At 34.8% G+C, this 16,807-nt stretch overlaps 1 protein-coding gene across 1 annotated transcript; it reads left to right on the forward strand.

Moving 5' to 3' along the window:
• Window positions 1-2,644: 2,644 nt before the first annotated feature.
• Window positions 2,645-4,180, forward strand: LOC111918389 (cytochrome b561 and DOMON domain-containing protein At3g25290). The gene is made up of 3 exons (XM_023914065.2): window positions 2,645-3,324; window positions 3,456-3,710; window positions 3,793-4,180. Exons 1-3 carry the CDS (start codon window positions 2,698-2,700, stop codon window positions 4,084-4,086), a joined length of 1,176 nt encoding a protein of 391 aa, XP_023769833.1. The 5' UTR covers window positions 2,645-2,697; the 3' UTR covers window positions 4,087-4,180.
• The last annotated feature ends 12,627 nt before the right edge of the window (window positions 4,181-16,807 follow it).

Genomic DNA, 16,807 nt, shown 5'->3' on the forward strand with positions numbered 1-16,807 from the left:
AAGTCCCGGAATTAGGGCTTTCCTAACCCATACCAGACTCGTCGAGTCCACTCACTGACTCGCTGAGTCGGTCACTTAATCTACGACACGGAGTCCGCTTCGACTCGCCGAGTCATTCCTTGGACTCGACGAGTTGTCCCCCTTTTGACTTAGGGTTTTCCTTTCCTTTCTTGGCCTTTCTGATTCTGGGTGTTACATCATCTAGCCACAACCATAACATCTCTTATACATTGAAATTCTTTTTGAAGAAAAAAACAAAAACCATAGCTCCAAAAAATTATACTAGATCTCATTTAATTCTTCAAGCATCTCACCGAAGTTGCATTTGTCTTCATCTACCTACAATTTACTTAGATGTGAAATAATTGATAGCTTTTTCGGTATTCAGCTAGCCACAACCATAACATCTCCTATACACTTAAAGTCTGAAATTGTCAATTCACCGGGAACTAAATTACCTACAAGATGAATAAAAAACAGAGTAGAATTGTATAACATCCGTTTTCCAAGTGTGTGTTGTTTTGGTATTGATTTATCTAAGATTGAGATTTTGGGTTTTTGGACGGATGACAGTGGTGTTTTTCCTAATTAATCAAAGATGGTTTTGAAATAAAAAATTAAATAATTATTGTAATTTAAATTAGTAGTTTCAATCATTTTCATGACAAAATAAAACCACCAAAAAAAGGTATACAGACAACCCAGGGAGATTTTGTAGTTATCATGGGTAGGGGTGAACATTTGGACCAAACCGGACCGGACCGACTCTTGGACTTGACCGGTTATGGAGAATATTGTGGACCATGGACCAGACCGGATGAGTCGTGTCCATGTCCGTGTCCAGGTCCGGTTTTTTCGGTTCTTGGACCCGTTTGGACCGATACAACTTTAATTGCATAGAGTACAAGCCAAAATAAGTTTTGGGGTTTGATAGAACTCGTTAAAACGAATATGTTATTGGGTTTGATACGATACAACTTGTAAAAATGATTCCGTTTCCGTTTCATTGCATAACTAATCTACCTTGATGTTAGAATATTATAACTTGCAAAATTAATTTTCCAAATACAAGCACCTAACACATAAATCAAGTTCACCATGATCCCTTTCATATGATTTATCTTTCAAAGATACATAAAATTCATAACTATAGTCTAAAATAATAGTTAAAAAGTTGAAATATTTTAGCTTTGATAGCTCAACTTTAAAGGATTTTAACTTACTAAAATAATACCAAAATCAACAAAATTATAGTCTAAATTCATCTACAAAGTGTAAACTAAATGTTGGAAAAACCCACAGGTCAATCCGACTTAAAACGAATGAGTTATGGTTGTTTAAAAAAATTTCACAAATTACAAAATTTAATAAATCTTGCTGAAAAGTTGAAAATTTTCAGCTTTGATAGCTCAAATTTAAATGACTGTAACTCATTGAATATAATATCAAAATCAACAAAATTATAGTCTAAATTCATTTACAAACTGTAAATTAAACGTTAGAAAAAACTGTGTGTCAATCCGACTTAAAACGAATGAGTTATAGTTGTTTAAATTTTTTTCACAGATTACAAAATTTTAAAAATGTTGCTGAAAAGCTGAAAATTTTCAGCTTTGATAGCTCAACTTTGAAAGATTTTAACTCATCAAATATAATACCAAAATCAACAAAATTATAGTCTAAATTCATCTATAAACTGTAAATTAAACGTTAGAAAAAAACCTATGTCAATCCGACTTAAAACGAATGAGTTGTTGTTGTTTAAAAAATTTCACAGATTTCAAAAAAAAATTAAATCGGGTCCAACCGGTTCTAAACCCGGTAAAACTGGACCGGACCGGAAAAAAACTGTACCGGTTTTGATGGATTCCTAGAACCGAGAACCGACCCGGGGTCCAAAAAAACAGTCCGGTCCAGTCCACCGGTCCAAATGCTCACCCTAATCATGGGCATATAATTTTTGGCAAATCGCTAGCAACAAATTTATAATTTCGTCAAAAATAATAATAATAATAATAATAATAATAATAATAATAATAATAATAATAATAAAAATAATAATAAACGTAAAGTAATGTTTAAACCATGGTTGTCAAAATCGCGATCCTGATCGTATGATCGTACGATCCTACGATCCTAGGTATGAAAAACGATCCGGATCGTAAAAGGATCGTATTTTGGGTAGGATCACAGGTAGGATCGTAAGATCGTAGGATCGAGATCTGATCCGATCCAATCCTACCTTCCTTTGATTTTTTTTTCGCAAATGAATTTTTTTACCATTTTATGTCTTTTACCCTTTACCAATCTACCATTTATCATTTTTTGTTGTGACTTATGACTAATATTTTGAAGTTTTTATAACTTTTGAACGAAAAATAAATGTTTGAAATATTTTCATGATTAAATATTATAAATTAAAATTATATTCTATTTTGTGGGATCTTAGGATCTCGATTCAGATCTTACGATCCCAATCTTGCAAACCCAAAAACAATCCTAAATAGGATTCCGATCTTCACAAATATGATGTAAACCTGGTATGTAGTAATTTACTCTAATCAATTTAAGAAAGACAAAATTATAAAAAGGTAATTTGGATGTATTTAAAACAAAAGTATTAAATTGTTGACCCATATAATAAGCCACACGCTTCATATACAAGTACAACCTCAAAAAAAACCAGAGACTTCACCAATGGCGCCGTTCTTCTTTCTCACCTTCTTCTCACTCTTAACGACACACCTTTCTCACGCTCAACTCTCCTGCCTCACACTGCAATCCATAAACAAGATCGTATACAATCATTGCAACGAGTTACCTCACCTCAATTCCTACCTCCACTGGTCCCTTGACGCTTCAAAAAATACACTCTCCATCGCCTTCGTCGCACGTCCAGCCACCACCGACGGATGGATCTCGTGGGCCATAAACCCGACCGGCGACGGAATGCCTGGAGCACAGGCGTTAGTCGCTTTTAAAGCATCCAATGGTTCGATGGTAGTGAAGACGTTCAATATAAGCTCGTATAGTTCGATCATGGAAGGGAAATTGGCGTTTAATGTGAAGGATACGAGAGCAGATTACTTCGATGGGGTGATGAGGATTTTTGCTACGGTTGAGTTGCCTGAAAAAGGGATGACGAGTGTGAATCAGGTATGGCAGGTAGGGCCGTCGGTCTCGGCTGATGGGTTTCCGGCGAAACATGCTTTTCAGCCGGCGAATTTGGGGGCGAAAGGGCGGTTGGATTTGTTAAGTGGACAAAGTAGCAGCGGACCTAGCGGTGGAATTGGAGGTGGTGATTCCAGAACGAAAAAGAGAAATGTAAGTAATCAAATTCTGATTTCACCAAAATTATCTTTCTTTTTTCATTTTTTCATGGAAACCCACGTAGAATTTCATGATTCAACATCAAAACCAAGCGAAAATCGAAATGTAATTTGTTCATGTTTCAGATTCATGGGATACTGAATGCAGTGAGCTGGGGAATCTTGTTTCCTGTAGGAGTAATCATCGCTAGATACCTTCGAGCTTTCCCCTCTGCAGATCCGGCATGGTTTTACCTTCATGCTTTCTGCCAAGTTTCTGCTTATGCAATCGGCGTCGCCGGCTGGGCCACCGGACTTAAACTTGGATCCGAGTTAAAGGGTGTCACATACAACACTCACCGCAGTATCGGGATTGCTCTCTTTTCTCTTGCAACGGTCCAGGTAATTTGACTTTTCAAAGTCAAACTTCTCGATTTATTTTGTCCTCATTGAATCTTGTTTTTTTGGTGTTTTCTCTTATTAGATCTTCGCATTGTTCTTGAGACCAAACAAAGACCACAAATTTAGATTTTATTGGAACATTTACCACCATGGAATTGGGTATTCCATTCTTGTTCTTGGCATCCTCAACGTGTTCAAGGGTCTTGATATATTATCACCCGAAAGCAAATGGAGATCAGCCTACATAATCACCATATCCACATTGGGTGCACTTGCTTTGTTGTTAGAAGTGATTACATGGATTGTGATCATGAAGAGGAAGTCTAGCAAGTCAACGAAACCCTATGACAACAAGCAACAACCATTGGCACCATAGTTTGAGCTTCTTTACGAGTATTAATGTATTTTAAATGGTGGGTTTCTCTTATTTTTGTACAATAGGCCACCTTATATATATATATATATATATATATATATATATATATATATATATATATATATATATATATATATATATATATATATATATATATATATATATTATTCGGTTGTGTGTGTTTTATTATTATATTATGCAATACAATGAAAATTTGAGAATCTTGATCCGTGTCACCTATGCACACAACTTTAGTCTACATCTTTCACACGGTTATTTCTTGTACATACATGATTGTCCTAGGAGTAAAAACGTACAATCCATAAATGACCTCTAATGTTTAAGCCTATGCATCAACTACTTTGCTTTGTGAAAAATGTGATTTAACTCTTTCATGAGACATGTCACATGTCCCATGTTTAAGTCTTATGACTTTGGGAAAAGTGTGATTTACCTCTTTCATGTCAGATAAACTTTTGAGGATAGCCAAACATAACATATTTGTAATTTTTTTTTGGCACAAACATCATCATGACATATTCTTAACGCCCATAAGATAAAAATAGAAATGGGTCCACGATTTCAACTTCAATGTGCAATTGCTTTTGGTGCACACATCAATCCATTTACATCATTGACGCGGTTCTTTGGCACATACATCATTCTTAAATATTTTTTAGTACATAATAGATACAACAAGAAAGGGGACCAAGATTTCAACTTGTATGTGTCACCACTTTTTACATCATTCACTCGCTTCTTTGGCACATACATTGTCATTATATAACTTTTAGTGCACGAGATACAAATAAAAATGTCAAAAAATTCAATTTGTTTCATTACTTTTGATGCACACTCCAATAACTTGTAGCACTCAAAGTTGCAACATAAACAATAACACAATTAGGTGCATGCTTGGTCCCAAGTCTATTTTCACAAGCATCTCTATGAAACATGTGGTATAACACTTTGATTGATGTGGGGCCTTATTATGATGGGTGGTAATTTTGAAAGGGTTAAATCTGTAATTTAGAATCTTATACGGATTGTTGACGAATGCATGATTTTGTACAATATGAAAGTGACTTTCACTTTAAATGTCTTTTTTCATATCCAATCTCATTGAGCCATGCCACAATTTTGTCCCACCATTATTGTTCACTTTGCTTTTATTCTTACTTTAAATCATTCTATTAGCTTTTATTTAATGATTTCGAGTTAGAATACGATACTAAACAATGAGATAAGTATTTCATTGTTTGTTGCTTGCATGTAATCATGATTTCATCGTTTTATCTCTTTCTTTTACGTCTAATATATGAGAGGCTAGAGAGACCAAACTACCAAAGTATGTCATCAATAGTTTGGTACCTCGTGGTTTTAAAAAAAAATCTTTAATTGGTTTTCGTTTTTTTTTTTTTTTTTTTTTTTTTTTTACTTTTCCTACATAACAAATAAACACATACAAGATAAAATAAAGCGTACATTTTTTTATTGAAAATTCACTCGGTAAACATAAAAGTTATCCCAAGTCCCCAACAAAGGGATAACGACTTAAAATGGTAACATATTATTTGATATGTATACATTAAGTCATTGAGTTTTTTTGTACACACTTTTCCATTGAACTTATTGAACTGTTCAAAAAAACATCATTATGACCTGCCATTGGAGGTTTAGCCGGTTTCTGACGTATTTGACAGCTCCAGTCATCTTCTCCGACATTCCTGATTTTTCCGACGAACTCAAAAACTCTGACATTCATGATTTTCCATCGGATCACTGTTCATCATAATCAACCTCCGGCCATAGTGTTCTTAAGCAAACTTGAAATAATTTCTTGAGCCTAGGATCGTGTTCTGATCTAACCCACATATACACACTCAAATCTGAATAAATCATTTATGGAAAATCTATCAAAAAATGAAATAATACACACATCCAGATTTGGGTTCGTGTTCTGAACAAACACACACACTCAAATATGAAGAAGCTCTCAAGAACACGATGAACAAACCTGATGAACTAGATAAAGATCTGAAACACACAATGAACAAATACATCCAAAAAGCTCCAAATTTCGAGTTTATTTTAGAAGAATCCATTTGCAATTTGAATTCTTTCCACATTATGCTCACAAACTCATACTTGGGGTAAGTTGTTTTTTTTTCAGAAATCGAACATAGATGTAGATGAATACACACACGTAATGAACACACATGCACACACCTTCGATTTGTTTGAAGCTTACAAACTCGAGGATTGATATGGTATTCCAGAAACACATAAAGACGAAAAATCAAACTCAAGAACAACCCTTTGTCGAGTTAGGGTTTTCAAACCCAAAAATCGATTTCCAAGAACAAAGAAGAAATCGAGTTTGTGTGTTTTAGGTTCCTCGAAGATGAATACACTCACATGTGGAGGTTTTCTCAAAATCGAGCTTGAAGATCTGACGAGTTCTTGAAGGTCTAACGAGTTTTGAAGATGAACCCGAGTAAGGGTTTTGAAACCCAAAAATTGAGCTTGAAGATGAACTTGAATCTGGAATATATATCATTTGTGTTAATACCCCCAATGGCAATTTCGTGTTCAATTTTTAAAGATCTTGGTTCGTGTTTTGATCTAACATACACACACTTCAAAAATCGTTTTTAGAGTGAGAAATTATGATGTGTGTTCTCGAGTTTGAACAGAAGAAGATGAAGATGAAGAATAGATTTTCGGGTTTGAGTTTTTGAGTTTGAAAATAGAACACCCACATGGGTTTATGTTCAAAATTCGTTTAGATCTAACAAAGAGACTTAAGGAGAGCACAAACCTGAGTTCTTGAGTTCGCCGGAGAATATGACCGGAGCTTTTCCGGAGCAGTCAAATATGTCGGAAACCAGCTAAATCTTCTATTGCAGGTTATAAGGATGTTTTTTGAACGGTTCAACAAGTTCAATGGGAAAATATGGACGAAAAAAAAAATCAATGACTAAATATGTACAAAACGAATAATAAATTACCCTTTTAAGTCATTATCCCCCCCCCCCCCAACAAATCTTTTAAACATTTCCATCTTTTCTTGGAGGGCAATGATGCCTTATCGAATACTAGGTGACAATGTTTGGGAGAAAGAATGGGAATAATATAACATGTTTGGTTTACCTAAATGGACCCCAAAGTGAAAAAATTTAGATATATATAACTTATTATAATAAAACTTAGGACTTTGCTTTATTATATGTTTTTCCAATATATTATATTATGATTTAGAAACCAACAGGGCTTGCCGTTCAAAAAAAAAACCAACAAGGCTTGGAATGGGATAGCGTCAATTAGATGTGGTAATTAATGATTTGTAAACTGGTTTAAAAATTCAGTCGGATTTGTTGATACGTTCAACTAGGGCTATAACTCACATTCTCCGAATGTGTGCCAACTCCAGAAGAAGAGAAGAAGAAACAAAACGATAATTCCAAGCTTATCCTTTTTCATTGATTATTCCAACTATAAATATTCGAAAAAAATTCAAAAACAATTCCTAAATCAAATGCCATTATCCCGCTACTTATCTAAAATTCAATTGCAATTCAAATAATTCAAATACTACTAATTTTATGGAAAATTTTAGATCTAAGCTCCAATATGGTCCCTTGTTCATAAAAATGGAAACTTTATGGAAAATTTTGGTCCATGCATTTATTAAAACCCTTATTAAGTTCTTTTTTAAGTGTTGAGTCCCATTAAGGCATGCATGTGAGTAAAGTTGACAACTTTATTGATTAAGACCTTGTCTAGGGACCAGATCTATGTTTTGGACATCTTGGCTTAACCCATTAAGAGCTAATGTGGGTTTTGGACTTATAACGAGTACGATGGGCATTCGTGGAGGTACGCTCATCGTAATGTTAGGTTATGCATCAAATGGTTGTACATTGTGCATCAAGGCCAAGTACGCAGGGCGTACGTCTCGAGTACACTGGGGTACTCTCTAGTTCAACAATTTGGGCCTTGTTGGGCCAGTGGGCTTCTGATTTTTAGGTTGTGGTTAGGTTGTGGGTTTTCTTGGTTTCTCTCACATTAGAGTTTTAGACCCAATCAGGAAGTTTGGTCCATAATGGGCTTTAGGTTGCCATTTAGACTTTTTGTGCATTTAGGTTGGGCTTTGGTTTTGGGCCAAGTAAGAAAAGGGTAAAATGATCTTTTACTCTTTAGGAAGTTGGTTTATGGAGTAGGCCTCAGATTTTGGGTTTCGGGATAATTATTGATTTAGTTTTGTATTTATTGTTAGTTGGTGCGAGGTTATTCGGTTCAGCGACCCAAGCAGTCATTTTATTATATGCGGATTGAGGTGAGTCTCCTCACTGTACTTGTGGGTCGAAGGCACCAATGTGTGCCCACTAGGTTCTGTTATGTTAGATGTCTTTGTGACTCTTGCATGATATGTTGAGATAGGCCCATTTGTATGTTGGGATAGGCCCATTTGTATGTTGGGATAGGCCCATTGTATGACAGGCTAGGCCCATTTCTATGTTGGGCTAGGCCCATTGTATGTTATCTTGGTGCTAACTGTCTTTGTGACTTTTGCATTTGTATGATCAGGCTAGGCCCAATGGTTTGGTAGGGCTAGGCCCATTATGGTGGGTTGGGCCCAATGTGAGGGCTAGGCCCAATTGTATGTATGGTATGTGTTATTGTGGGGAACTCACTAAGGTTTGTGCTTACAGTTTTTATAGTTATGGTTTCGGGTACTTTGGGTTCGAAAGGGAAGGGCCCGACTTGATCGCAACGCATCTACCCATGTTTCCGCATTATGATGATTTTAGGATTGTACTCTGATAATTGTTTTCTTATAAAGTACTTTTGAATATTTAGATAAAAAGATATTGAATGTTGATTTAAAGATAATTAATGTTTTGGTTGAATTAAAAATGAAGTTTTTACCTCATAATTCTGGGTTGTTACAATATGCTAACCCATTTGCTTAAAAAGGTACATCGTACGACTTTCCAAGGTAGATATCATTGAATATCGACAACTGGTCCAGAACATTGATATCTTTGTTTGCACCAGCTGGACCAAATGCATGCTATATCCAAAGATCATGTGATGTGATTGCTTTTAGAACAATCGTCGGTTCTCTGTGGTCGCCTCACATGTAATGATCATGTCATGCATTGGGGCACAATACCTGAGCCGAATGCATGCAATTGATACTACCTAGCATCCCTGGGAACCCATGCTTGCCTTCATGCACCGTGTACAATTGGTGGACAACATTAATAGTAGGTTTGCGCAAATATCGTTCCGCGTACACCAAAGTAATAGCTTTGGAGAACTTGTACACACATTCACATACGGTACGCGCCCATGCCGTATGCTAACTGACAAATTGCGATCGTGAATTTTTGAATTGGAGAGAAACCTTTTTTATGTCTATCATCCATCTTCCATTAGAAATATGGAAAACGACCTTTCAAATCGCCAACAATACGTAAGAATAGCTCCTTCTTCATCTGAAACCGCCGACGAAACTTTTCAACATACAAGGCGCCATCTGCAAAGTAGTCTTCAATAAGACGATTGTGCCCGACTTTCGGGATTTCTATGCAACGACGATTTTCTTGGTTTATTTTGTTGACGTGAAGTTTGGCCTAGTCGGTTTTTAAAATGTGTAACAGTCTTCACCATGACGGCACCGACAAATAATGCCTCCTTTTGAGCCATCAAATCGGATGATGACATTGTGTTTTAGTGTTTTTTAGAGAAAATATGTAGAAATGGGTTAAAAATAATGTTGGGTTGGGTTGGTATTTATAGTGGGTGAAAGAAATAAAATAAAAATAAAAAAGTATATATATATATATATATATATATATATATATATATATATATATATATACACTTTTTCAATTTCTTACCGTTACAAAAAAAAGGAATCGGAGAGAGAATGCGACACCCGGATCCCCCACCTTTTTCCCGCACCACCGTTCCCACATTCTCGGTGCGGTGTTCTGGTGAGCGGGAAAGCTTCCCTCGCCTCCCTCCCGCTACACTCTATCAGGTTTAAGAAAAGGGTTGAGGAAACTAATTGCACCAATAAACAAACAACCATAGGCCAAGGGTCGAGATTTTCAATGAATCTTGAGGTAACAAAAATGCATCAAATGTTGCTTCAGATACATTTATAATTTAACATGTTTCATGCCCATATAATTTAGGAGCAAATTTCTTATTTTTCGCACAAAAAAAACTTGGATTACCACTTCATAAGTTACACCTCGTTTCCGAGTCTCATTTAACGAGGAAAGGGGAGGTAACCGGAAGGAATCGAGAGGAAAGGAGGATCGATCTTGTTCCAAAGTTTTTTTGGGTAGATTTGGAAAAGAAGAAAAGATAAGAGAAGATCTTCCTTCCTAATCTTCCTCTCAAATTGGAGAGATTTGGAGAGAATCCGTCCATATCTCCATCTATTTTATTTTCCTTATTTCTATTTATACGCGTGCTGCTGCAAACAGAAACCGCAATTTGCATCCTCAATCCGTTCTTCAGTCTTCATCAACATTCGACCCTGCAATCTCAAACAAGTAAGACGTGTTTCTAGTTTCATTTTTTGCAAGATCTTCTTTGTATACAAGAGAGTGACATGCTGTTATTTTCAATAAATCGTGATACATTATTAGTTTCAAGTTCTTATATATCTTCAATCATCTTTCTTCTTCGATAGAACATGAAAAGAAAACCATGGCTACACAAATCAAAACTGAAACTATGAAACAATTGAGATGGATATTATAACTGCAACTGATATTATGTTGAATATGCACACATATTGGAGTTGTTTTGATATCAATAGATGTGTTTGTGAAAGATCATTATGGTTGTTCTGATTTTAATACAATTTTATTTTTTTAATAAACCTTTTCTTTGCCGTTCTCTCATATTTTACATTCGTTTGTGAAGCCTCCACTATCTTCGTTCCTCAGTTCTTGCCCAGTTGAATGTATAAATATGCCTGGCTTCCCATTCTATCCTCCCTATTCTCACAACACTGAATAATTTCACCTAAAACGTATTCTGGTGCGTGTATTATTTACGCACTATGTATTTCAAATTAAGCATCATTACAAGATCTATTAAGGGTTAGTGATTGCACATCAGTTTGATTGTTTAAAAATAAAAAGGTTGTACTTTGTAGTAAGACATTGTTTATACCTACAATTCATGCATTATTTGTATACGATGATTACCTACTCAATTAAAGTGCGTGTCAAGTATTAGCAATATTATCAATGTACATTTGTGGTTATTTTCTCATTTTCTCATTTGTAAAGCTTCATTGGCTTTATTTGAACATTTTATTTCAGTTTTATTTAAATTTTCTCATTTGTATGTTTGGAATAATATTTTGTGAAACCTATCTAATTTTATCCGTTCTAATAAATGTAAAAATATATTATTTTTTTAAAACTTGATATATATGATTAGATATTTTTTTATTTGTATATATGTTGAAATACTTACTTTATTCTTTATAACCTTTGTATTTATATAAAATTATTACTAAAAAAATATTTAATACCTACCACTTTATATTAAAAGCTTTATTTATGAAACACGTGTATTACACTTTCTGTTTTCAATCATTCTAGTTGTAGCTATTTGTTCTCCTTTGATGTTCCCGTTGGACTATTTTGCCTTTGCCCCTATTTGGGTTGTGTGGTTGTTCTTTGATGTTGTTAGGATGACCTAGTCCTTCACATTTTGTATATAAAATAAGTCACACTAAATTCAATGGAGAATGCCCTTCTTGAAATTAAGACAAATGCAAGTTGTTCATCTAATTTGCTTGTTGATGGCTATTCTAGCACACCACAAACTTACCATCAAAAATCGTCCTAATTAACCTACAAGAGAAACTATTTGAAAACGATGACATGTACGAGAAGAGTTTTTACATAACCTTTCTAATGGTGGTCAATGTCGTGAGCTTATTCGTATGAGTGTGCAAGCTTTTAAGAATTTATGCATTATCTTACGACGTGATGGTGGTCTTCGACCTACTGAATGCATGTTCGTTGAAGAGCATGTTGCAAGATTTTTGGACATTGTAGGTAATGATTTGAGAAATACATTTCTCTCTTGGATGCCTCGGCTTTCTAAATCCACAAGGAGTAGGTGATTCCATAGAGTTTTGCATGCGGTTATAGCATTAGAAAGCCTCTATATTCAACAACCAAAAGGTGATGTTGTCCCCAAAGAAATTCAAGAGAAAGAGAGATTATTTCCTTACTTTAAGAATTGTGTAGGGGCAATTGATAGTGTCAAATTACCTAATAGAGATGCCCTTAAATATCATGGTCGCAAGGGATACCCAACGATAAATGTCTTAGCTGCTTGTTCATTTGATTGAAAGTTTACGTATGTTCTAACCGGTTGGGAGGGTACTGCATCAGACTCAATGATACTGAAGAATGCGCTTAATAGAGATGATAAACCAGTAATTCCAAATGGTAATTTATAATACAAACTTTTCGTTTTGTGTTTAAATTATTATTAAAAAAACTAATTACACTTTAATGCTATAGGTCGCTACTATTTAGTAGATGCGGGTTTGCCTCACTCAACTACACTAATGACGCCATATAGAGGTGTTAGGTATCATTCAAAAGAATATTCCGCTCGGGCTCCACAAAATGCTAGAGATTTGTACAATCTTCGACACACCTCATTATGTAATGCTATAGAAAGGACATTTGGTGTTCTACAGAGAAGGTTCCTTATCATTAGAAGTACACAAGAACCTTTTTATTCTTGTGAAACACAATCATACATTTTTTTGGCGTGTTGTATTTTACATAATTTTTTGATAGTCGAAGATCGTGACAAAGATCTTGAAGACGATGTATTACAAGAGGTGCTAAGTGCACCAACAGAGGAAGTGAAACATGACTCAAGTGGTACACGTGAGGGTAATAACATGGCAGAACAACTAAGAAACTCAATTGCAAATCAAATGTGGACTAGTTACTTATTGAGTCCAAACAATGAAATAAATATGTCAACATAGTTTAAGAGTATTTCTTAGACTACTTCGTTTGCAATTTGGGTTTTTATCTAACATTGTTTTGTGAATTTTGTTGTGTTATTTAGTGTTTTTGAATGTTATTTTTTATAACTTGTAGTCTTTATAACTATGTTCTTTTTATAATAATGTATGTTTCTTTTTATGTTATGTAGAAACCGATAATGAAATATTTTGTAAATCCTGGTAAGAAGTCACTAGTGGACTGGACAGAACAAATGGATGTTGCATTTGTTGATGCAATCGTACAACAACAACACAAAGGATATAGGTTCATGGAAATTTTACTACACAAGCGTATGAAAATATGGTTGAGGAGCTTAATAAAAAACTTAACATGAATTCAACTAAAAGTAATCTAAAAAATCGTTTGAAAATTTTGAAATCTAATTTTTCACAATGGTATGACATGTTTAATGGGATTTCCTTGAGTGGGTTCACTTGGAATGCTCAAATGTGACATCCCCAAAATCACGGCCAGAAAAGACCGGTTTCATTTATGATTTTAAAATAATTTAAGAGTAAATCCTTTTGATTTAAAAGAGTTGCGGAATTTGTTCCCAAAAACAAAATATGATAAAATAATATTTACCAAAGCATTTCATAAAGAAATGTATTTTCATTATATAATCAAAACTCGGGATGTCATGTTCCGATACAGACACAAAAGCATAAACAACAAAAGATAGACCATACAACAGTTACATATAACAACTGGTCTAATAAACAAAATAACTTGATGATTCATCCATCTTATGCCCTTGCGCCACTACCTGTAATACAAATAAACTGAGTGGGTCAGGCTTGGGAGCATGGTGAGCATATAGGGTTTTCAACCCGCAATAAATAATTATATTTACTTTTACCAACCAACAATAACCCAATTACCCATTCCCGTTATCCTCACTTTACGTCCCTAAAACAACATCGATCTTAAGGGACCTAATCTAGGATTTTCATTCGGGACGAACATTATTGCTAAGGGGTTTCCTCAACAATAGATGTCCTAAAGGCAACCATGAGGGGGATAGAGTACACCAGTGAACACATCGTTCACAACACCTACATGTTATGAGCCTGCTAGCGTTCCACAGGACTGTCTGGAAAGAGTCTGTGGTTGTTATCCATACTCCGCTGAACAACTAGATCAACAACAACAACATCGAGGCCTCTCATCTATTTATCACACATCAACTATCTACCCATGTTCTACCCAACATATTAGTCGATAAAAATATATTTTTATACATAGTTTAAAACATGTATATCATTCTCATTGAATACATATTCCAAACAATAGATGAGACACATACACATAACACATATTTCATAGAGAATAAATCATATCTATGAGATAAAAGAAAGTGAATATACATTCACACATATAACAACAAAATATACACATAACACGTATTTCGTATAAAATACTTCATAATTATATGTTAAAAGAAGGTAACTACACACTCACTTGATCAGAAGATGATCGGACAGCACTACGACTTGTGGAAGTAGTATTCTTCGGTAGATCTGGAAGATCTTCACAAAAATCGGGCTTCTTGCGGGCAGAGCTTCAACTCGGGAATTGCACTTCTCGGGATCTTCGGGGCTTCGGGACTTGCTTCGAGGCTCAGGAATGATATCGGGGCTTCGGGGTATAAGTTGCACGCAAAACGAGGTAAAAACGCGAGAGAAAGAAAGAAATGAGCAATAGAACTCGGTTGCACTCAACATCTATTTATAGGGGGCTGAAACCCCGAATTACGTTGGGCGTAAATTAAGTTACGCTGGACGTAATGTGGATAAGGTCGCTGACTCCCCCCTTTGGATAATATCGGGTATTTATAATTAAATTTAATATTTTAATTATTTAATAAACTTCAAAAATTCATATCTTCCTCATACGAACTCCGTTTTCGACGTTCTTTATATCCTCACGTAGGTGAGACTACGCTCTACAACTTTTGTTTAGACTTCGTCGGCTAATTTCGACTTTATTTTTCTTATTTATTTTATTAGGACGGGACAGAAAAATTCCGTTATAAATTCATAACTTCTTCATCCGACGTCTATTTTCACTTGTCTTTTTATCGTTTCACTATAATTAACGAGATCTTCGATTCTCGTTTAGATTGTTTCGGCTAAAAACCGCTCGGTCTTAAATCGAGTATTCGGGCTGCATACTGCTAAGTCGAAACTTCATAAAATCAAAACTTCCTCATACGAAGTCAGATTTGGATGATCCTTTTATGCACACTCTCGGTTTAACGAACTCTACGAATTTTGTTTAGATCGCTAAGGCTAAATATCGCTCTAACGTAAATTTCACTTTTTTACGTCACTCAGCGTTGCCGGTTCTGTCGCGAAACTTCGACAGGTCATAACTTCTTCGTTATAACTCGGATTTCGGCATTCTTTATATCTCTGAAATCCTTGATTCAACCACTACATCTTCATGCAAAGATATCGGGCTTATCTCACACTTTAAATTTGACGCTTATTTTATTCTTAATTCATTAAATTATAATAATTAAGAAAATAAACACATAAATCACCTAATACTCAAATATTTCATCATTAATACTTCAAAAAGAGTTACAGGGGTTAACCTAGACTATTACATCAACAATAATGTCTAGCCTGGAAATGTGGACGTTACATGAAACCCAACTAATTGAAGCAGATAATCACGTTTGAGATCACTTAATTATGGTTAGTGTTCTTCTAACGTTGTATTTAGTTTAGTTTTATATTATGTTATTATTAAGAATTTTAATGTATTTGGGGTTTTTAAACAGTTAAAGCCTGAAGCAGTTATATTGAAGACCAAAAAGGTGGCCAACTTCGAGCAAATGTTGGTATTATTTACAAAATATAGGGCTTCAAGAGAAAATGCTGAAACAAAAAAGGAGAGGAATGCCAGGTTTAACAAGCCTACAAACATCAAAATAGAAAGTCTTTCAGAGGTTGATGATTTATTAGCAAGTAATGATGTTACACTGGAGAACCAACGTATAGATGATGATGAAGATGACATTCAAGTGGTATCTCCTATGTCTGACCAAAATTTAAGTGAGAAAAGTGCAAAACTAAAAAAAGAAAACTCGTAGATGAAGTAGAAGAGGAAGCTGAACCTCAACCTGAACTTGAACTTGCAACATTTGAAACAAAGATTATGAATGATGTTGGTGATGTGGCTAATGCTATAAGGGAAGGTAACAAAATCTTTGAAAGAGCTTATCATCATGAGTTAACTAGTGATGAAATTTATCAAGAATTACAGTCGATGAGTTTGAAACCCCATGAAATACCAAGTGCTCTCATGTATTTAGCTCGTAACCAAGCAGATGCAAGGACATTGTTTACTTGTCCAATGAACAATGAACATACAGAAGGATCTACTAAAAACAATGATGAGCTTAGGTAAATGATGAGTTAGGATAATAGGTGTTGATTTCTTGTTTATATGTTTGACTTATTTTTGGTTTCACGAATTGAATTCTGGTTTTTAGATTCATAGTCTGATTAAACTGCATTGTTTTGGACAATTTTTAAAGTTTGGTTTCTTTTCAGTTAGAAAAATTCTATTAAAGGATAGCCATAAATGTTTTCATTTTAATATTATTTATGTTTTGCTACCCATTGATAATT

The sequence above is a fragment of the Lactuca sativa genome, chromosome 8 (assembly GCF_002870075.4).
Source record: "Lactuca sativa cultivar Salinas chromosome 8, Lsat_Salinas_v11, whole genome shotgun sequence".
Taxonomy (NCBI): Eukaryota; Viridiplantae; Streptophyta; class Magnoliopsida; order Asterales; family Asteraceae; genus Lactuca; species Lactuca sativa.